At 38.8% G+C, this 22,679-nt stretch overlaps 1 protein-coding gene and 1 long non-coding RNA gene across 5 annotated transcripts; one reads left to right on the top strand and one right to left on the bottom strand.

The window, feature by feature from the left end:
- Positions 1–404: 404 nt before the first annotated feature.
- LOC137489143 (uncharacterized) lies at positions 405–16,243 on the bottom strand. The gene is made up of 5 exons (XR_011008501.2): positions 16,026–16,243; positions 11,135–11,265; positions 10,953–11,032; positions 3,395–3,594; positions 405–897 (listed from the first exon to the last, which is right to left on the bottom strand). It is a non-coding gene; the product is annotated as an uncharacterized lncRNA (long non-coding RNA).
- Positions 11,078–22,584, top strand: alkal2a (ALK and LTK ligand 2a). 4 transcript variants are annotated; one of them, NM_001423886.1, is given in 6 exon segments: positions 11,078–12,715; positions 13,854–14,135; positions 15,916–15,969; positions 16,048–16,128; positions 16,328–16,406; positions 21,323–22,584. In NM_001423886.1, coding segments are annotated over 4 exon segments (432 nt in total). In that variant the 5' UTR covers positions 11,078–12,715; positions 13,854–13,903; the 3' UTR covers positions 16,393–16,406; positions 21,323–22,584.
- The last annotated feature ends 95 nt before the right edge of the window (positions 22,585–22,679 follow it).

Here is a 22,679-nt window from a genome sequence, read left to right as displayed (position 1 = left end):
AAGTAAAAAAAAATATTAATTATTCTTTTAAAAAGACTATTATTTGAAATGAAATTAATTAATGATTGAAATTAAACTAAAATTAATTATATTACAATGTTATTACATTCATATTTCAATGCATTATAAAAAAATAAAAACATTTTAGGGCTGAAAATTTATTTAACATAACAGTTGAGTCAAAATTTATAATAAAGTCATAAAAAAAATAAAAAAAAAAAAAATATATATATATATATATATATATATATATATATATATATATATATATATATATTATAATATGATATTAAATATAAATTCAAATCCACCAAATTAATACATTTTTAAATCTTAATTATGTTACAAAATGAAATTAAATTCATTAGTGAATGAAATTAAATAAAATGCAATTACATATTTATAATATGTTATCAAATTAATATTTTAATGCTCAATTTAAAAAAAAATTACACTCATTTTGAGGCTGACATTATTTACATTTATTTCAAGGCTCTATTAATCCCCTATTCCTGAAAGAGAAGATGAATATGTGATAGATGGACAGATAAAGAGAAAGATAGAGAGAGACTGATATGCCTGAGATCTCCTCATCTTCAAAACCTCTCCTCCACAGGTTATCAGTAACACTTCTCTCTTTGCATGCTGATTTTGGCATGCAGCTGTTGTCCTCACGTAACCTCTGCAGACATTTCAGAACAAGAGAGAAACATCCCTGACTCGTTCAGAAGCTTCCCATGCAAACCGTGGCTGCTGTTTGCCAGTCTTACAACAACAGCTCAGCGAGAGCATGTCAACAAGACCTCTACACTCGGCTCCATCATTTCATATCATAACTATTTTCTTTTTGATGAGGAATGCATTTCGCCCTCCCTTGAAGCTCCGTCCCACTGGAGACTGTGAACATACAAACACACACACACACACACACACACACACACACACACACACACACACACACATACACACACAATTATACAACGCATTTGGCAGAGTTGTACACAAAAAAATTATATAAAACAACTGTTACAAATAGCACAATTGTATTTTGTTTTCTAAAATTTTATTTTATTTTTCAGATAGACAGACGGATGGATGGACGGATGGATGGATGGATAGACAGACAAGACAGACAGATAGGAAGATAGATAGATGGATGAATGGATGGATAGGTAGACAGACAAGACGGACGGACGGACGGACGGACGGACGGACGGACGGACGGACGGACGGACGGACGGACGGACGGACGGACGGACGGACGGACAGACAGACAGACAGACAGACAGACAGACAGACAGACAGACAGATAGATAGATAGATAGATAGATAGATAGATAGATAGATTGATTGATTTGTAAACAGACAGACAGGCAGGCATATACAATGCATCCTGAAAGTATTCATAGAATACTTAATTTTTTCTACAACTTTTTATGTTACAGCCTTATACCAAAATAGATTAAATTCATTTATTTACTCAGAATTCTCCACACAATACCCAATAACGACAATGTGAAAAACGATTTTTTGAAATTTTTGCAAATTTATTAAAAACAAAAAAGCTGAAAAATCACATGTACAGAAGTATTCACAGCCTTTGCTCAATACTTTGTTGATGCACCTTTGGCAGCAATTACAGCCTCAAGTCTTTTTGAATATGATGCTACAAGCTTGGCACACCTGTCTTTGAGAATTTTTGCCCAGTCCTCTTTGCAGTACCTCTCAAGGTCTATCAGGTTGAAGGGAAGCGACGGTGTACAGCCATTTTCAGATCTCTCCAGAGATGCTCAATAGGATTTAGGTCTGGGCTCTGGCTGGGCCACTAAAGGACATTCACAGAGTTGTAGTGAAGCCCCTCCATTGATATTTTGGCGGTGTGCTTTGGGTCAAGACCACTCTGAAGCAGGTTTTCATTCAGGATATCTCTGTACATTGCTGCATTCATCTTTCCGTTGATCCTGACTAGTCTTCCAGTTCCTGCTGCTGAAAAACATCCCCACAGCATGATGCTGCCACCACCATGCTTCACTGTAGGGATGGTATTAGCCTGGTAATGAGCGGTGCCTGGTTTTCTCCAAATGTAACGCATGGCATTCACTCCAAAGAGTTCAATTTTAGTCTCATCAGAATGAGAATTTTATTTCTTATGGTCTGAGAGTGCTTCAGATGCCTTTTGGCAAATTCCAGGCGGAGAGTAGCTTCCGTCTGGCCACACTACAACACAGGCCTGATTGGTGGAATGCTGCACAGATGGTTGTCCTTCTGTAAGTTTCGCTGGAGCTCAGACAGAGTGACCATCGGGTTATTGATCACCTCCCTGACTAAGGCCCTTCTTCCCCGATCACTCAGCTTAGATGGCTGGCCTGCTTAAGGAAGAGTTCGGATTGTTCAAAACAACTTCCACTTACGATGGAGGCCACTGTGCTCAGTGGAACTTTCAGAGCAGCAGACATTTTTCTGCAACCTTCCCCAGCCTTGTGCCTTGAGACAATCCTGTCTCGGAGGTCTGCAGACAATTCCTTTGTCTTCAAGCTTTGTTTGTGCTTTGACATGCACTGTCAACCCTGGAGCCTTATATAGACAGGTGTATGCCTTTTCAAATCATGTCCAACCAGCTGAATTTACCACAGGTGAACTACAATGAAGCTGCTGAAACATGAAGAAAAAGTGAAGGCTATGAATACTTTCCGGATGCACTGTACATGTATAGATGGCTAGGTGAGTGGATGGATGGATGGATGGATGGACAGACGGATGCTGTAGATAGATAGATAGATAGATAGATAGATAGATAGATAGACAGACAGACAGACAGACAGACAGACAGACAGACAGACAGACAGAAAGACAGACAGACAGACAGACAGACAGACAGACAGACAGACAGACAGACAGGTAGGTAGGTAGGTATCCATCCACAAAAACACAGCTTTTCTAAAGATATTTTGTTATATATTTATTTTTTAGACAGAATACCAAACAATTCCTGAATCAAGAAGCATTTTATAGACACGTAAAATGTCTTGGTTTCAGAAATAATACGTAAAAATTAAGTGACTTTTTCTCTAAAACAATTAAGCAAAATTATCTGCCATTGGGGTGAATAAATTAATATTATTTCAAAGGAAAAACAAGATTTATTAGCTTTTTATGGAAAAACTCACATATTATTTCTGAAAACTAGACAATATTTTAGATGTATTAATAAAGAATTCATTATTTGTGCTTGTCTAGAAAAGTCATCTTGATCTAAGAATTTAGAGATATTTGGACTGGAAACAAGACAAAAACTCTATTTTAAAATTGACTCTTTTTACTACTAAAGCTTTTGTTGTAGTGTAGCTATAAACACTTGCTTTGCGTTTGAGAAGAATTTCAGCTTCATTCTTACCTTTATAGTCCAAAAAGTCCATTCAGGAGAAACTAGCAGTCGGTAAAATATAATATGAAGATGCGCCATGATAAACGCTCGGCGCAAGTGCATATAAACAAGACCTCTACCTCTCAGATCCATCACTACACCTCATAACTATTTTCTTTTTGATGAGGAATGCGTATCGCCCCTTCCTTGAAGCTCCACCCCACTGGAAACTGTGAACATACAAACACACACACACACACACACACACAATTATACAACGCATTTGGCAGGGTTGTTTGAACTATACGCAACAACAAAAAACCTGTTGCAACAGCAAACAGCACGTCTTTCATTTTGTCACTCGGCACCACACATCTGCAGGAAAACAATTGACAGGTAAAGGCTGAGCTGACAGCGTGACATCATTCAACAATCCTTCAATCTGTCCATCTGCTGGATTACAAGTCAGAGTTTTACAAAAGCCTCTTCTGACATGTAATCAGTCATAATATGTGACTGCGTGTAAATAATCAGTAGGATCACGCATGCCTTTCACGTACACTTCAAACGCCTCTTGTGTTGAGTTTTCTGGGCGCCACACCTATCGCCACTTTGCACTGAGGTTAAATCCCTTTGTAAATAAGCCTACGAGGGCACAAGTGTAAAAAGTGAATGCACATTCGCATGTGACATTGATGGGCCTACTGGTGTTTAGTTAGGGGGTGTTTACGTGACACCATTTTCAGCTACAAACGTAGCATTTTAAGGACGTACTTCCCAAAGCTCGAGTTCAGAATAGCATTATTTATTCATTTTCCTTCAGGATAGTCCCTTATTTTACCAGGGGTCGCAACAGCTGAATGAACCAACAATTATTTCAGGATATGTTTTACACAGTGGATGCCCTTCCAGCTGCAACCCAGTACTGGGAAACATCCATACACATTCACACAAACTATTTTACTACAGCAAATTTTTGTTTACCCAATTCACCTACTGTATACTGCATGTCTTTGGACTGTGGGGGAAACCCACGCCAACCTGGGAAGAACATGCAAACTCACACATGGGACTCAAACTAGCGACCTTCTTGCTGTGAGGCGACAGTGGTAACCACTGAGCCACCGTGTCGCTCAGCATTTTATTATTTTTTTTTATGTGGTAATTGTTTATTGGCACAGAAATAAAAGTAAACAAATATATATATATCCACATTTCCAAATAAATATATCCACAATTTTAGAGCTACAGGGAGTGACATTGATGAATAGGAGTGAAGCGACACAACTGACACGAGAAGGTTATGTAGCAATGACAGATGTAGAACAGTACATCCAAATCCCATTCATACTACACACATTCATCAGTGAACAAGTGTCAATGTGAACATAAGTGTCAACGTGAACAATATGAATGAATTATAAAGAATCTTTATAAGTGTGGATTCGGAATGACATGGGATAAAGCAAATTAGCCAACATAGGCTCATTCTGAAAACGTAGCCCTATATACATTTCTGGAGATCGCAAATTATGTAGCCAGAGGAACTTATAGCTGCATTTCAAAAACAGAATTTAAAAAATAACAAGTAAATAACAGGGTGAGAATGTGGTAAAATCTGAAAACATGGTAAAAATCAGGGAGCTTTCTTTTTTCTGGATTGCTTTTGAAAACACTATCGATTGGGTTTAGGGAAGTGGGTGGGTGGGTCAATCAGAGCTCTTTAAAGGGTCACGAAACACCAAAACACATTTTTTGAGCTGTTGACAGTCGTATATGTGTCCCACACTGCTAAAAACACTATTAAGACACCTATATTTCACTAAAAAGTGTAAATTGGTTGTTTTGCGTTATTTCAAGCAAATTCGTACTTCCGGTTTGAAACGAATTTTTGAAGCTGCGTCACGGTCATGACATAATAGCGTGTATTCCAGCGTGCAGACTGGGTGTCTGTGCCAGAGTGAGTCTTATTACGTCTTACAGTGTGATACATTAATGCATGAGTAAGCTCTAGTTGCTGGTGATTGTCCTGTCTCTACAGATTTGGTAAGTGAGCGACCAGTTTATTCAGTTTGTTCGTATCTAACAAACTATTGCACAGAGTGTAAACACGTTAGCACCACAACCAAACTTTAACCTCGTGTAGGATTTTTTACCGCATTTTGTGACCGGAATAACACGCGCGGCTTTCTGACACTACCTGCCGTGTGCATCTAAGTTTCTGGGAAATGCGGAGGTTTTTTTTCTCTCATTCGCCGTGCGGTATAAAACATTGCATGAAAAATACATGCTTAGAGCAGTTCCTCGAATCAAATATCTCGTGTGTCGCGAGGGGCATGAATGAACTCCCTGAATGAAAGAGCCAAACTGCAGTTAAAGTCCAACATTTAATAATTTGGCAAATAATTCGACTACAGATGTCCATGTAGGTTAAACACCATCACTTTATCGTGTGTGTGTGTGTGTGTGTGTATGTGTGTGTGTGTGTGTGTGTGTGTGTGTGTGTGTGTGTATTTTGACTCTGAAACTCGCGCGTGCCCAAATAGACACTCCCACACCATCCCACTTTTCTTCCTCCGACACTCCCCACTAAACAGAGCTGGACACGCCCACTTTTCTGACTTTTTCCAAAGTAGAGGTGTGAAAACACCCTGCTGAAACGAGGGGGTTTCATGGCCCTTTAAAACACAAAGGGTTGGTTCAGGGGGGCCGTTGGCCAGCAAGAGCCCTCCGATAACCTTTTGCAGACGAAAGGTAAGGCTTGGCCGGTGGAGATTGGGAAGGATGTTGTCACAGGTGAAAGTGAGGAGCGAGGTTTGGCATGGATGAAATGATGGGCGGGTGTGTGTGTGTGTGGGGGGGGGGGGGTAGTCTGTATTAGATTGGGGGTTGTGGATGTAAGTGAAAGCCAGGGTGAGGGTGTCTTGTCCCAGATGAAAGTTTAGAGCAGGGGGGGTGGGGTCTTTTGGGCCCCTAATAATATCTATGGGGGCCCCAAAACTGCCTGAGCCCTTAGAATCGTCCACCCCTGAGTTGGATTTAGGAAAGGCAGTAGGTGGGGGGACTGGTCAGTCAGTCGATAGCAGCCTCTGGTGGATTTACACAAAAACAGCAGAAGCAAATGTCACTTGTGAGGAAAATTTAAGATCTGAAAAAACGTACACAGCAGTCGTTTGGGCCCCTAATAATATCTATGGGGGTCCCAAAACAGCATGATCTCTTAGAATCGTCTGCCCCTGGATTGGATTTAGGAAAGGCAGTAGGTGGGGGATTGGTTAGTCCGTTGGTCAGTCAGTCGACAGTGGCCTCTTGAGAAATTTACATAGGGGTACGTAATCAGAATAAACCTGGGTTGAAATTAGGATAGAACTTTTTTTTATTCTGGGGTGAACTAACCCTTTCATTTGATTACATCTTCAATAAAGTTTATTCAGTAATTAACCTATAAATACTTTATATAAGCCCTATAAATAAATGAAATAAATCTATTTACTATATTATTTAAATTGACTCAAGCTAATGATCTGTTTTGTAATGATGCCAGTGTACTTTATCTTGGTTACAGAAAGGTTCATTTGCTGTCACTGAGAGAACAAACAAATTAGCCAACAAAAAAAGCCATGCATCTTTGGCAGCATCCATTTAACCTAAATATAGGCTCATTTGTCTTGTAAATGTTTGTTCAAAGAGCTTCCTAGAGGTGTAAGCTAAGTGACAGGCAAAGAGAGTGAGAAGTGAAGCCAGAAATAAAAAGCAGATCTTCAAGAGCATCTGCCAGGCTAACTTTGGCCACTGTCTACAATGTCTTAGTCGGACAAAAGTAAAGTAAAAAACATAATAAGGGTCGGAAGGCTTGTCATGCATTTGTTACTTTAAAACATAAGCCATTTATATGGCAGGCATTTTAAAAAGTTTATGTCAGTTTTGCCAGCAAAACTGTGGACTTTGCAGGGAAGCACAACAATTGTATGGACCTCACCAAGAAGTTCAGCCAACACGGGAAACAGAGCACAATAAAATAAATTTATTGGACTTAAAGAAAGCCCAAGTGGCCACGTAAAAAAATACTTCAGCATCCAACTCCAGGCAGAAGAAGCTGTTGTCCATTTCTGAGTTTTCAGAGGACAAAGGAAGATAAAAAGACAAACCAGATGGGCAGTCTGAGAAACACTCCAACCAGCAATAAAGGTGAATAAATGTGCAAGAAAAACTCATCGACTTATCCCAACTGCAATAATAGGGTTTACATGTTAAGTACTAAAAAGTGTTTGCTTGCAATAAAGTCTTCAGTGATTTATGTGGGAAATCTTTAAGTGACATGTTTAAATTATACATACATACATGCCTCTTTATGACCAGTCGCTCGATGGCTTCTTTGATAAATGAGTCTTCTAAGTGTAAGGTAAATGTATATATGTGACTATGGACCAAAAAAGCAGTATTAAGTGTACATGTTTTGTAATTGAAATTTTTACATTGCTACCCAAGTAAGCTTTACATTGATGTACAGTACAATGTAAAAAAGCAATTAGTTGACTACTTTAAAGGGCACTTGTGTTGAAAATCATCTTTTGTAAGCTGTTTGAACAGAACTGTGTGTAGGTATAGTGTGTCCACAGTCATATTCGGGTGATATAAAGACAGTAAGTCTCTTTTTTTTAAATTTTCTGACGTTAAAATAGCATCCAAATCCTTCCCATTTTGAGGCCGACCACAACGTGACGTTGGCGTGTGGTTATCCCCGCCCACAGAATTGATTGACAGTCACGTATTAACATGTCTCTGTAGTAACCCGTATAATCATATCAACAAGACAGAACTTGTGCAAAGCAACTGGGATTAAAAGATCTGTTCAGCTCTCTGTGTTTACAGTGATTTTACCGTCCTTACTTTATCAACACAGCCACATGTCAGTACCATTATAAAAGAAGACGATTTAGTCCCGGTTTGTGGACGTTAAATCAGGTTAATTTTGTACATTAAGATAACGCAGACCCGTGCAGAGACTGTCCAAAGGGCATGTGCAGGATACATTTTTTGAAGGAGGTGGGGGGGGGTGTTGTTATTCGCGCGCGTACTGAAGAGCGGTGTTGTAGCACGCGTACTGTAAAGCGGGGGGGAGGGTTGGGGCGGGGGGGGTTGAGCGTGCTTACTCAAGAGCGGTGTTTTCATGTGCCAACTCAAGGGCGGGACGGAGGGTGTGTCGCGTCGCGGGGGCACTTGATCATTTTGGAAGGGCACTTTCTATCCAAGACTAAAAAGGCCCTATGTGAGCCCTATGTGTGCACGTGCATGAGATAACGGATATCCATACAGCATATATGAATACGGATATTCCATATTAAAGTGTATCCGGTCACATTTTCCGTGCAAAAACAGTGCAAAGTTAAACGAGCGCACTGAGAAAGTTCTTACTGTAGTACTTTTCACAATTGTTACGTGAGATCTACTTCCTTCATGTATTTAACTGTGCTGTTTATCTGACACAGCCGGAAACGGAGACACAGGCTGTGTCTGAAACTGCCTACTACTCAGTAGGTAGTGCATTTGAATTTAAAGGTACTACTCGGCCGATAGAAAAGTATGCTCTCTACAGTATGAATGTGAGCAGTATGAATGGAATTCGGATGTACTACATCTGCCATTTTGTCATGGTCACATGACCTACCAGCAGCAGTTGCATTGCTTCACTTCCATTTGTGAATTCTCTCGCAGGGCATCATGAGATTCACCATGGGATGTGCACTTCAGAATCTTGCCGGAAGTAGTAAGTTATCCGGGTACTTCTCGCATACTGATTTTCGAATTCTATGAATTCAGACATACTACTCGGCTCGCATACTGATTTTAGTGCACTGTATAGTAGGAAAGTATGCAGTTTCAGACGCAGCCACACTCTGACAGGCACATAGAAACAGTGATGAGCGAGGAGAACTAGCTCATGTGCATTAAAGGCACATGCAACAAAAACAGCTACAATGTGTTTAGAGCAGAAAATTCTAATATTTGAAAGGTATAATAAATAATCTGATGGGTGTTTTGAGCAGAAACTTTACAGACACATTCTGGAGACACAAAGGACTTATATTAAATCTTGAAAAAGAGGTAAAATAGGTGCCCTTAAAACAAGTGAGTAAACTCATTGCCTTAAAATTATTAAGTAAATGAACAATGTGTATGATTATAAAATTAAGTTAAGCGAAATTAACAGTTCTAAGTGAAAATAAAACTACTCACATTTTTAAGTAAAATCAACTTATTTTAAAAGCAAAGGGTTTATAAAAAATGTAAGTAGTTGCTTTTTACAGTGTATAATTTGTTAGGACAAGGCAATATTTGGCAAAGATATAGGTATTTTCAAATCTGGAAAGTGAATAAAATATTTTCAAGTTAAAAAAATTAAATACAGAGAAAAATTGCTCAAGGTTGTTTATATGTAGTGCTTAGTAATGCATGATACTAATAAAAACAAATACGAACAAAATATTTTGATGGAACATGATCTTTACTTAATATTCTAATGATTTTTTAGCATAAAATAAAAATCATTTTGACCCATAAATGCATTTGTGGCTATTGCCAAAATTTTACCAATGATCTTTTTTGACAGAAATTTCAAGGGGAAAAAAATCATTATTTGGCAGAGGTCAAGATAAAACTATGCTGTAAAAGATTATATGAACAATTAGTCATGACAACATATGTTTTTAGTTCATTGTAACTTATTAAACCAAGCTAATCATGTTCTGTAATCATGTTTATAAGGTATGCAAGCAGTTTTAAATCAGTTTAACATAATATAAGTTCAATGGACTCACAAGGTTAATCTGATTCAGCTTAAAAAAATTTAAGGCAACCAGGATTTTTTTTTACTGTGTAGATGATAATGACCTCAGAGAGGAATTTAATCATTTATTTATTTATTTATTTTAACCATTTATTTACTAAAATCCAGAAAATGACCTTTTCATTTTAAACTTCATAAAAAAGGGTGTTGCCAGATGTTGCTTCATGACCCGTAAGATTTTATGGCATTTAATAATTATGCTTATCAGATATGTATCTTTTTTCCAATTTTCACTGTGTTCTCAGATTTAATTTGTGCATGAGCATGTTTTAAATTGCCATATGAAGACTCCACTCAAAATCTTAGATTTTGTGGTATGAACTGCATTTATATTGACTTTTGGAGCATAATATAGGTCTATTGTCATTCATTCATTTTCTTTTCAGCTTAGTCCCTTTATTAACCAGGGGTCACCACAGCAGAATGAACAGCCAACTTATCCAGCATGTTTTAGACAGCGGATGCCCTTCCAGCTGCAACCCATCACTGGGAAACACCCATACACACTCATTCACAACAGACAATTTAGCTTACCCAATTCACCTATTTCGCAAGTCTTTGGACTGTGGGAAAAACCGGAGCACTGCACACAGAAATGCCAACTGACCCAGCTGGGGTTCAAGCCAGCGACCTTCTTGCTCCGAGGCGACAGCGCTACCCACTGCGCCACCGTGCACAAGGTCTACAGTCACTATATTAAAAAGGAAAGCTCACCCTTTATTATTATTATCACTTACTCACCTGCAGGCCTGGTCTTTGGAAATATATGTTCTTGACTCTCATAGTACAGGAAGCCATCGACTTGAGTTTTAATGGATGACCTGTGGGTGAAAAGATTGACAGCATTTTTTATTTTGGGTGAAATGTCCCGATAAAAAAGGGATACATAACCCAAGAATTAAAATTATAAGCGATTTACTCACCCTTGACTTGTTTCAAACCCCATTTGAGTTTTCTTTATCAGTTGGGGCACAAAAGAAGATACTTTGAAGAATGTTGGAAAACTGTAACCATTGACTTATGGTTGTTTTTCCTGCAGTGGATGTCAACATAGCTGGTTCAAGAGAAAACAAGAAACTTGTTTTAGTTAAGAGTGAGTAAATAATAGCAGAACCATCACTTTAATGTAATATAAACAAAGCAGCATCAATAATAAATATCCCCCTGCGTTCCACATCCTATATGAGGTCAAATGGGTTTATAACAAGATGATGATGACAGAGTTTTCATTTATGGATGACCTATTGCTTTAAATGTCTTTTTGAGTGCTTTAAACCTACAGCCTTTCAGATAGCAGTGTAAAAAGTTGACCGCCATTCTCCAGGCCTCGCCGCACAGAAATAGGTTTTATGATAGCTATCCAATGTAATCACTGAATCAGGTGTACCTGCCTTTATGAGCACTTCGCTTTACTGATAAGATAACACCACACATTAAGCTGTCTCCATGTAAACAAGCCAAAACAGTAGAGGGAATACAAACGAGTCTCAACGAAAGTTTGCAACCAGACGTTGTTATATTGTTACAAAGCTATCAACTCATAAAACACGAACATCACCTTGCAGTTTAGTTCTGTGTAAGGTGAATAGTGTTAGGTGTTGGTTTAATTGACGTGAAGGGGCCCTAAACTGCCGTCTACCTTTTGAGTCCGCCCATGCAAGATCACCATTCGTGACCGGGATTGGAGCCAGATTGCTCCATGTTCTCGTTTGCTGCTTTGAGGGAGTGGTATAAACGAAAAGCAAACACAAACTAATCCGAACTCACTTTTCCTCCGGTCTGTTTGGCCGACTGTTTCTCTTGAGCTATCATTACCATTACGCAGAATAATTACATCAGCTTGCAGCCACTTCCAGGCATCGATCTGTAACTCGAATCAATCCTCCGGGGACCCAAAGGGATGAAATGGTGATCTATGGTTGTGTGTGAGGGGAAAAACCTGACTTTCAGGCACCGTCGGAGTTCCAGTCTGTGCAATAGTAGGACGGTTCCTGGTATAGCTGCATCTCTTCCTTCTAAGTGCTCTAATGAGATAGTGGGCAAGAAAAAAAGCTGTCCACGGGATGCAGCGTGTGAGAAACGGGAATATGAAGATGTGCGGCGTATGTGTAACGAGTTTCTAATTAAAGACACAGCGATGTGAGGCCACGAGGGACGACTGCTTCCGTCTGAGAGCCTCAATAAATTGGCGAGAATCGACGGCGAGTGTTTGGAGACGTTCAGAAGGCGAGCGGCGCGCGCGCTCAGAGTCCTCCAGGAGCTTTGTGTGGAGTTTTGGAAACACCAGAAAGGAGTCTGACCACTCCAACTTCCCACGCTTGAATATAATAAAGGACGGCTCGCTTTAAAGGACAGCGCGCTTCTCTTTCTCTCTCTCTCTCTTTCCAGCTCGTTTTGCGTGGGGTTTAAATAAGCACAGGACACTCGAGACTCAATAAAACAAACAGCACGCGCCAAATTCGCCTCAGGCTGCTGTGGAGATTGAAGGACACGACCGTCCTCAGGTAGGCTTACTGGAGGATTTATGACTTTGATTCTTTTTTTATCATATGTCGGCTGTAACTTTTAAGCTTTTCGCAATTAATCTACAATTTAATTGTAAATTATTTACCAAATAACCCTAAAATGTGATGCTTTTAAAATGAATGTGCTCTTTAGTCATTTCATAATATTTTGACCTACAGTACAAGTCAAAGTTTGGACACACTGCTGAATTATTTTTATATCACAGAAAGTTTTTTTATATATGATACTCTTAGCTTAATGCAGTGCTCAATTTGATGTATCGCATATTTACTCTTTTTAAAAAAATAATATAGTATTAATAACTTTTAACTGTGTTTTTTTTAAAGCAGAGTGATTACTATTTCTAAAACAGGTCACATGTTTGCTTAAGTAAAGACTATAGTTTGTGTAGCAAAGCCATGGTTAATTCGTGGTTACCATTGCTTAACTAGCTTTTAATATGTGGTAAACCCGTGGTTAATTTAAACAAATGACATGGAAATGGACTAGTCGAGATATTAAGAGCTGGCTACAGACTATAATATAATAGATTATATAATATATAATCTATATATAATAGATTATTTGTTTTGTGAAAGTTTGAGAAGATTTGAGCTCATATAGAGACTTCTGATGGGAGACGTCTGAAGTCTGAAAGTTTAGAGAAAACACGTGCGAGCTTCTCAGGAGAAGCAGGAGACTTCTCTGCTTGCTCTTCATAGCCTACTGCTGTCGAGGAAACAAATGACTAATGGACTAACATAAATTGTGCCTACATATCAGTTTCTTTCTGAAGTCTCGAGTGATTTATTTAGTCAATGAATGAGTTGGACTGAGTAGAGGAAAATCAGCCAAGTGCTGGGCATGTGAACTCTTTCACTTCAGCAGGGATTAAACCCATGATAGGAGGCACTCAATGAATAAAATCCAGAGACAGTTTTGGATTTGTCTTAAATTTGAATCACAAGTGCTACAGTTCTGATGCTATACCAAAAATGACAATAAAAAAGAAAGAGTAGGTGTGTCCAATCTAGTGAAAATCGAGCAAGACTTCTATTTTAAATAAATCGCAAAAGCTTCCAAAGCTCATTTCCAACATAAAAGTTTATCTTATAAACCCTGCCACTTCTTCTCCAGATTGTGTGATCCTGGACTTGGGCTGTGCGCGCACTCTGGTTTCGGGAGAGATGCGCGCGCTGCGAGCCCCGGTGCTGGTAATGGGGCTCGTATTGTTAATCTGCACTGCCGCACAAAGCGATGCCAGCGCGAACAAAGTGGAGAAAACGCTCAGACGGATAATGGAAATCATGAGACAGGTGGAAAATAGCGCTGACGACGAGAGCGCGCAGAAGACAGAGAGCGCGCCTGAGCCGAAGGACACGCACCATCTCAAAACGGCAAGTGGAGAAACAATTTTAGGTAAGCAGGGCATTTAAAGATACACAAAATGTCAGTGAACTATATATTAGAATGTGGGATGACCCAAACTGAATTTTCAAGCAAAATGTTGTCTAATAAGTACAGTGCTCAGCATAACAGAGTTCACCCCATTTTGAAAATCAAGATTTTTTTTTTATCTATTTCTCAGTGAATAGAGGCAATGTATTTTGGTGCATTTAAACAAAACAGATTTATTAAACAGATATATTTATTAAAATAACATTTTAGTCACCAAACATATTCAGAAATTTAATACAATTAAATTTAAGCTAAATATTGCACAAAAAAATGACAACCTACAAAATTTCAACTAAATCTTTTAATTGTTTTGCTTCTCTTGATTTAGTCTTTTTTTATTTGTATTTAATATTTTTCTATAACATATACTGTATATTTGGCTTTACTAGTTTTTAAACCGTTATCACCAGATTTGGTTCAGTACTGACTAATCAAATGTATATGCACAAATATAATATTGTATAGCTTCTAATTAAAAATATGAATTTAAAAGAGAGATGTGTGAGGGGTGTACTTATAGATTCTGAGCACTGTTTTACAAATAAAGGTTTCAAAAGAGGGCTTTAGCATTCATGCCATGGAAGAACAATTTTCAGCTCCATAAAGAACATTTCAGTCAACATTTCTAATAAGAATCAAGATTTTCTTAGTTTTAAGAACATTTTAATCATCATTAACATTTTATTCAGAATGAAAAGGTTCTACGATTGTTAAATGGTTCTTTGTGGAACTATTAATGGCAATAGTTGCCAAAATTAAAGTTTCCTAAATGGCTGGTATATTTAGGAGTTTATTTTCCTGTTAAGCACAAAAGAAGATACGATGTTGGAAACTGGTAGCCATTAGGGATAGAATATATGGAGGTCAGTTGCTGTTTCCAACATTGTTCAAAATATCTTCTATCGTGCTCAACAGGAGAAATAAAAAACTCAAAATGAAAGTTAATTGATGACAGAATTGCAAAAATGAGCTGTAATTTATTAGTCTACTAAATAATTAACTCCATGCATCTACTTTAGGTCACACTGAAACAATTTGATTACAAGAGACTGCATAAATGGTTCTGAAAATTGGCTCAGTGACCATGATCACTTGCAGCCAGTTGGTGTTACATTTTGATATTTAATGCAATGACATCTTACGTGTGGTCACTGAATGTGCCATCTTATGTTTGAGCTACTTTTTAAAGCAATGTGACTTACCCTCAAGTCTCGATTCTTTCTAGAATGAGGTCAAAGAGCTTTGCATTGCATCTGTTGTGTGTTGAATCAGACATGTGGAATTGGACGTCAGTTTGGGCAGAAGATTATGGCCAACATAAGACTTTGTATGAGAGGGAAGAGTGCAGTCTTCAATTAAATGTTCTTAACTTGAATTGATGGTTCCTTAAAGAAAATATAACATCCGCAGAACCTTTATATTGCCCTAAAAGTTATTTAGGTTATTAAAAAGAAGTGTTCATTAATGTGGAACCTAAAATGCGATGAAAACTATTTTGCAACCTTTATTTTTAGGAATAAGCTAAATTACTGAAGGTATATTTCTGTTTGAACTTACTTAAAAATTAGCGAGTTTGTGTTGGATGCTACAAATAGGGAAGCACAGCTTGTTTTGATGTCTAAAGTGCTTAGTCGGAGTGTGGTCATTGCTAGGGAATGTTGAGCTGAGCGATTTGTCTCTCTTGAAGGATCAGCGGATATCCAGCATTTAACCTTTGAATGTCTCTTTTTTTCCTTTGTAGAAATCTTTCCCAGAGACCTCAGTAGGAAAGAGAAATTTATCACAATATTAACAGGTAGGAGACTGTCGAATCCTCTGAGACATCAAAGCTGTGTGTTCGAGACTTCTGACCTTGTTGTTTTCCATCCGTCAGGTCCTCTTTATTTTGGTCCAAAGTGCAAGAAGGATGTCTACAGGCTTTACCACAACACTAGAGACTGCACCATCCCTGCACGTGAGTACCGTTCCACTCCATCACTCGATGCTACAGGTCACATCTCTGCCCACATGCACCACCTCCCTTTATATTCATGACAGTCTCATGTCGGCTAGGTGCCGCTGATTTACCCCTGCACACAGAAACAGTATAGGCTACAAATTCAGGACTCATCCAGATGATTATCCAACTCATCCAGCTTTACTCCTGTCCTCAGACTACAAACGGTGCGCACGGCTCCTGACACGACTGGCGGGGACTCGGAAATGTCAAGAGGGTTAACTTCTAATTACCAGGTAAGACGCTTACAACTCCCCCTTTTCCTTTCTGATGTAGGAAACTAACAGTGTTAGAAAAAAAGGTACAAAAAGGGTCACTGTGCTGGTACTGGCTTTTCAAAGAGTGCACTTTTGTATTTTTAGGACACTTAAGCTACTAACCTGGATATCTAATGTTCCGATACAGACCCTTTCGGTAATGTGTACATTCTGAAAAGGTGCTGCCCCAGTAACAGCTTTTGTACCCTTACTTGCAAGAAGCATAACTTAAAGAAAAGATGGGGAATAGGGCATACTCATGGTCCTCAGAGTCTATAAAATGAAGGGCATTGATTGATTAAACACTATATCTAAATGTGTGTGTATATTGCTAAAGGATTTGGGACATCTGTCTGTACATACACAATCTTTAAAGTGAGAATTCACCTAAAAATTAAATTTCTGCCATCATTTATTCAACCTTGATTCAAATCTTTATGAGTTTGTTTCTTCTGTTAAACACAAAAGAAGTCATTTTTAAAAAATGCTGAAAACTTTTTTCTTTTTTTTACTTAAAATAGAAGTTTTCATCTTTATTCAAAATCTATATTTTTTGTTTTTAACAGAAGAAACAAAGTTATAAAGGTTTGGAACCTCTTAAGAGCGAGTTAATAGTGAGTATATTTACATTTCTGGGTGAACTATCCCCGTAATGACATCCCGATCTTAGTCTCTATGGTTTAATATGGAGTTGGCCCACCCTTTGCAGCTACAACTCTTTTGGGAAGGCTTTCCACTAGGTTTAGGAGTGCGTTTATGGAAAAGTTTGACCATTCTTCTAGAACAGGGGTCACCAATCTCGTTCCTGGAGGTCTGGTGCCCTGCAGGGTTTAGCTCCAACTTGCCTCAACACACCTGCCTGGGTGTTTTAAGTATACCTAGTAAGACCTTAATTAGCTTGTTCAGGTGTGTTTGATTAGGGTTGGAGCTAAAATCTGCTGGACACCAGACCTCCAGGAACAAGTTTGGTCAGGGACTGATGGTCTCCTCTTTAAAACATGCTAAATATATTCTCTTGGGTTGAGCTCAGGACTCTGTGCAGGCCAGTCAAGCTCCTCCTCACCAAACTTGCTTATTAATGTCTTTATGGACCATGCTTTGTGCACTGGTGTGCAATTATGTTGGAACAGGGATACCCATCACCAAACCCTTCCCAAATTGTTGAAGAAATTGTCCAAGTATTGGTATGCTTAAACATAAAGAGTCAAGCCCAAACCTAGAAAAAAACAACCCCACACCATAATATCCCTCCACTAAACTTTACATTTTTCACAGTGTAGTCCAGGGGTGTCCAAACTCAGTCCTGGAGGGCCGGTGTCCTGCAAAGTTTAGTTTCAACTCCAATCAGACACACCTGGGCTAGCTAATCAAGCTCTTACTAGGCTTTCTAGAAACATCTGTGCAGGTATGTTGAGGCAAGTTGGAGCTCAAATCTGCAGGACACCGCCCCTCCAGGACAGAGTTTGGACACCCCGGGTGTAGTCAAACAAGTACAGTTCTCTTGACAAACACTAAACCCTCCATAGAACACCTAGAGTCCAGTGGTGGCCAGCTTTACACCACATTTTGCATTGCACTTGATGCTGTAAGCTTGGACAAAGCTGCTCTGCCATAGAACCCATTCAATGAATCTCTCTATACACTGTTCTTGATTTAATCTGAAGGCCACACAAAATTTGTAGCCGTTGACTCTACAGAAAGTTGGTAACGCCTACACAATGCGCACCTCAGCATGTTTAATAGTGAGGAAAGTTTACAAATAGACTTGTTGCAAGGTGGCAACATAACACATTACTACATTCACTGAGCTCTTGAGAGGGAACCATTGTTTCTCAAATGTTTGTAGAAGTGTCTGGATGTCTAGGTTCTTGATTTTATACACACGTGGCCATGAAGGTGATTGGAACACCTGAATTCAATGATTTAGAAGGGTTACCTAAAACTTTTGGTAATATAATGTGTGTGTGTTTGTTTGTGGTTTCCACATTGTTTAATGAAATAGGTATGACCTAGCTGTACTCTATTAAGATGGTTTTACGAGGACATGCCTTATATCCTCACAATGCAAATGCTTAAAATCATAGCTAACAAGGTATCTTGACAAATTAGATTGTAGATTTGGATAAAGGGGTAAGGCAAAGGCAGGAGCAGCTCGATTAGTGTATTCAGCATTGAACTCCTCTGTGTTATAAATGGGAATGTTAATGTTTTTACTATAATAAATTCATTACAAAATGCTACAAATGATACAGCAGCGTTAATTGATGTTTTAAAGCAACATTTTCTAGTTATTTTAAAATATTAATAAATAAATGAGGAAATTGCATGGCAAATTTAATGTACTATGGTTTGGTATATTTAACTTCGGCCCACAGCCTCATGTCCACATAATTCAAATGCTTAAAATCAGTTAACAAGGTCTCTTGACAAGTTTGATGTAAGGGTTGGATAAAGGGTTAGGGATAGTGTAATGCTGTGATCACCAGATGCAGAACACGTGGATAAATAATTATATTCGCGCGTCAATATATGCTTCATTCGCGCGTCAATATATGCTTCATTCGCGCGTCAATATAAGCTTCATTTGCGCGTCAATATTCGCTTCATTCGTGCGTCAATATCCGCTTCAGAACAGACATGGATTTGTGTCATGGGCAGGGCTTCTGTCTGCCCGGTGACTGTAGCTTCGTTGCTAAATGGCTAACTTAGATTTTATATAGAGAATAACTGTGTTTATGTGCTTTAAAAAAGGCTAAAAAACAGCATTGATTCACTTGGAGCCGTGTCTGAGTCCACTAGCTCCTTTCAGAGGTGCATCCTGCTCTGTGCGCTTATAAACTCCTCCAGAAACTGAACCTGGATGATGGAAGCATTCAGCGGTGCTTCTGACTGAGCCGAGCCCAATTTGATGAATTGTTGTCGGTGTGTGCAGGAGGATTTTCCCCTGGGACACCAACAACTGGCGCTACGTCGTAATCACGCCCCCACAAGAGCAAGCTCCTGATTGGTTAACTCGGCGCGAATGTCAGCTGAAATTCAGATTATCGAACGCTCAATTCGTGCCAAGCCATTCGTGCATATCGTGCCGCAGGATGTCTATTTGCACGTTGGCATTGACTTAACATGTAAATCACTCATGCTTGATGCTTCTCCCGCGTCTGGTGTGAACACAGCATTAGGCAAAGGTCTCATACTTAATTCCTTGAGGGCTGAAGCTCTGCAGATTTTCTCCAACCCCAATCCAACACAGCTGATCCAACTAATAAAGGTGTTCAAGACCTCTAGAGACTATTTGAGGTGCGAGTTGGAGGTGGTTAGAGCTAAACTGTGCAGAGGTCCGTTCTTCGTACGTGGATTAGTCAGTTAGCTGGATTTGGATATTGACGATTTGACACGATCCAGGATCGTTTCGTTCTTCAAAGCTGATCCGAGAGTTGTTGTCATAGCAACAGTTCTGCTAGGTCAAACCTGATCGGGAGCAGGTTCAATTCATATAAACAGGATTAGATCGGCTTAGTTCAAGCAAAGATAATACAGAAAGTGTTCCGAATTCTGATATTTTCTTACAGTAGTAGTTATATACACTTGGGAAAATGATACATATTTTTTTAACTATATATATATATAAAGTTATAGTCATTAATAAAATAAAATAAATTAAGTTATACATATTAATAAAACGTATGCAATCTGCACCCTCGAAATGAAAGTACAAAGACTGCCACCTGGTGGTGCAAAGAGAAAACTTATTGGTATGAACTTTTTAGATCGCTTTAGTACAAATTGTGTATAATAGAAATGCACAATATGTGACTTTTTTTTAAAGCAATAATACATTTATGCAGTGATAAACATGTTTTGATAGTTAATATGCCAGTGATTTGATGCTTCACAAAAGTTGCAGACGCCTTTACCAATATCAAAACGCTTTTGTAAACAACCAGTTATTCTTTACACCGAATAAAAAAACTGCTTCTATAATAAAGAAAATATTTTCTAAATGTGGAACTAAATACATTGATTTGCATTGAAATACATGATGAATACTCTTGACACATGAAAGTGGAAAGCCTGCAGCTCACAACAAATGTGGAAGGTTATTGCGTGTCATATTTAACAAGCCGTTTACTGCCAATTTGATGTAATTTTGATCACATGGATAATTGAATATTAATCAGATGATGTCATTACGCTGCTGTGGCGTCAGCCAATCGTTGCATTGCTGATCATGATTTCGAGGATCGATAGATCTGTCCTTCATAACACACGCAGCGATCTCAGATCAGTTCATCCAGACATTCTAATCTGATTCGCAAACTCGTTTGAAGAACCAAATTAGCGAGAGATCAGTTATCAAGATTAAAAGATCCGGGATCTGCCAAATAATCTTAGATCATTTAAGCGAGGTACGAAGAACGGACCCCAGAGCTGTGGCTCTCCAGAAATTGAGTTTGAAACAATTGATCTAATGTAATAAAATTAGCAGTTTTTACAGTTGAATATGCATTACGTCTATGGAGAGTCCTCATAAGCCATATATACAAGTATATGTGTGTAGGCAAACTACATAAGTAAATCACATTCATAAAGAACACATGTACTTGGAGGTTTATGGTTGAAAATGGATTCCAAGATTAGATAACCAATCCAAGCTATAAGCTGCATATCTCAGCAGTAAAGACCCCTGGGATGTGATTTAAGCGGGTGCACAAGGTTTGTGTCAATTCTTTATTGTGAAGTGCTTCTTTCTAGGACCGCTCTGCAGGGAGTGTGCGTAACAAGCCCCGTTTCCCAATTTTTTGTTCTCAGAAGGAAAAGATTACATCCAAAATGCACACATGTAGATACACAGAGCCAAGTCTGAAACAGCACTAAACTCCACTTCCTTTATCAAGCAGGTTGAAGCCAAACCAGAGTGACCCAGAGAAAACAACAAAAACAGCAGTCAGAAGTGCCTTTGGACAAGAGAAGAGAATTTACACCAACACGCAACATTCCACATAATCAGCACATCACGTCCAGAGCACTGCTCGGCCTCTCTGGAGAATAGATGAGGGAAAGAATTGATAGAGCAGTAAATGGACAGAAAAATGGGATGCTCTTGCCCAAGGACGGTATGATGGACTCAGCATGGAGCCGATGTTCAAATACAAGATGTCAGAGAACGAAAACAGAGAAACGCATCTGGCGTTTTGGGTTCTGAACCCGTCTGCCAAAAAACGAAAACCATTTTCCATTGTTTCATTGCGAAAAAGGGATTGCCGTGGTTTTTACGCTGTGTTCTCATCAGACGTTGATACTGTTGTTCCGTGCGACGAGCCTCAACGGGGTTGCAAATACAAGGACCTGTCAGTGCAATGAGAGAGAGCTTTCATTTTCTCCGTGCTAGTAAACTGCATGAACTTCTGCTTTCGCTTCAGTTTGCCAGCAGACAGGTCGAGTTCTGCAGTAAATCTGTGACCAGAAGCTTCTCGATGTTTGTTTGTTTGTGAGACTACGACTGTGGAAATACATTCAGTATATTTTCATATGTGAATATTGTACATACGAGACTTACAAATCCCTATAACATACCACATAAGCATCTGGCGTACGAATGCTTCGTTGGGATATGTATATTTAAAAGAAAATATATTTAAATAAATTATGATTGTTTAAACGCTGTGGTGTTTGATATCGCAAAAAAATACTGTCTCGATCTGGATTAACGGCTTATCTTGGCATCAGAAAACCTGTTTCTGAGGGAGTTTGGGAGTTCTTATCGGTCACGCTGGATGCTTTGGATGCTTCTGAGATATTGAATTTTTTTTCCCCCGGTCTGTAACCACACCAAAGATAACGGTCATCTTCTGTTGCTAAATAGTTTAGCGATGGGGAAAACTGTCCAGGGAGTTCCTCAAAAGATGAAGAGGATGGATGAGAGAAGAAAACAACTGGAGGAGAAAGCGAACAAAAGAGTAAATAAATTGAGTCTTGGGGTAAAGCGCGATGAATCAAAACAACAAGCAACCTTTAAGGTTGGCTGAAAAGAGAGAGTCTAAAAGTACTTTTGTTTTGGTATTTCTGCACAGAATTGAGTAAATAACCTGTGGATTTACGCCGAATGATTTTGAGAGTGAAGGAGCTGAAAAGCTAACGTGTAACAAACAAATAACAAACCATTCATTTTCCTTCAGCTTAGTCCCTTATTTATTACGAATCACCACAGCAGAATGAACCACCAACTATTCCGGCATGTGTTTTAAACAGCGA

Source organism: Danio rerio, chromosome 23, assembly GCF_049306965.1.
Source record: "Danio rerio strain Tuebingen ecotype United States chromosome 23, GRCz12tu, whole genome shotgun sequence".
Classification (NCBI taxonomy): Eukaryota; Metazoa; Chordata; class Actinopteri; order Cypriniformes; family Danionidae; genus Danio; species Danio rerio.
The sequence above is the reverse complement of the archived record's forward strand: the minus strand, read 5'-3'. Positions and strand labels throughout refer to the sequence as shown.

Bases quoted from the DNA above. Each gene is read 5' to 3' on its own strand.
- alkal2a (XM_068216657.2), top strand. From the start codon at position 13,904: ATGCGCGCGCTGCGAGCCCCGGTGCTGGTAATGGGGCTCGTATTGTTA. The intron at 14,136-15,915 runs GTAAGCAGGGCA...TTTCCTTTGTAG, and splicing joins AAGTGGAGAAACAATTTTAG to AAATCTTTCCCAGAGACCTC. The intron at 15,970-16,047 runs GTAGGAGACTGT...TCCATCCGTCAG, and splicing joins ATTTATCACAATATTAACAG to GTCCTCTTTATTTTGGTCCA.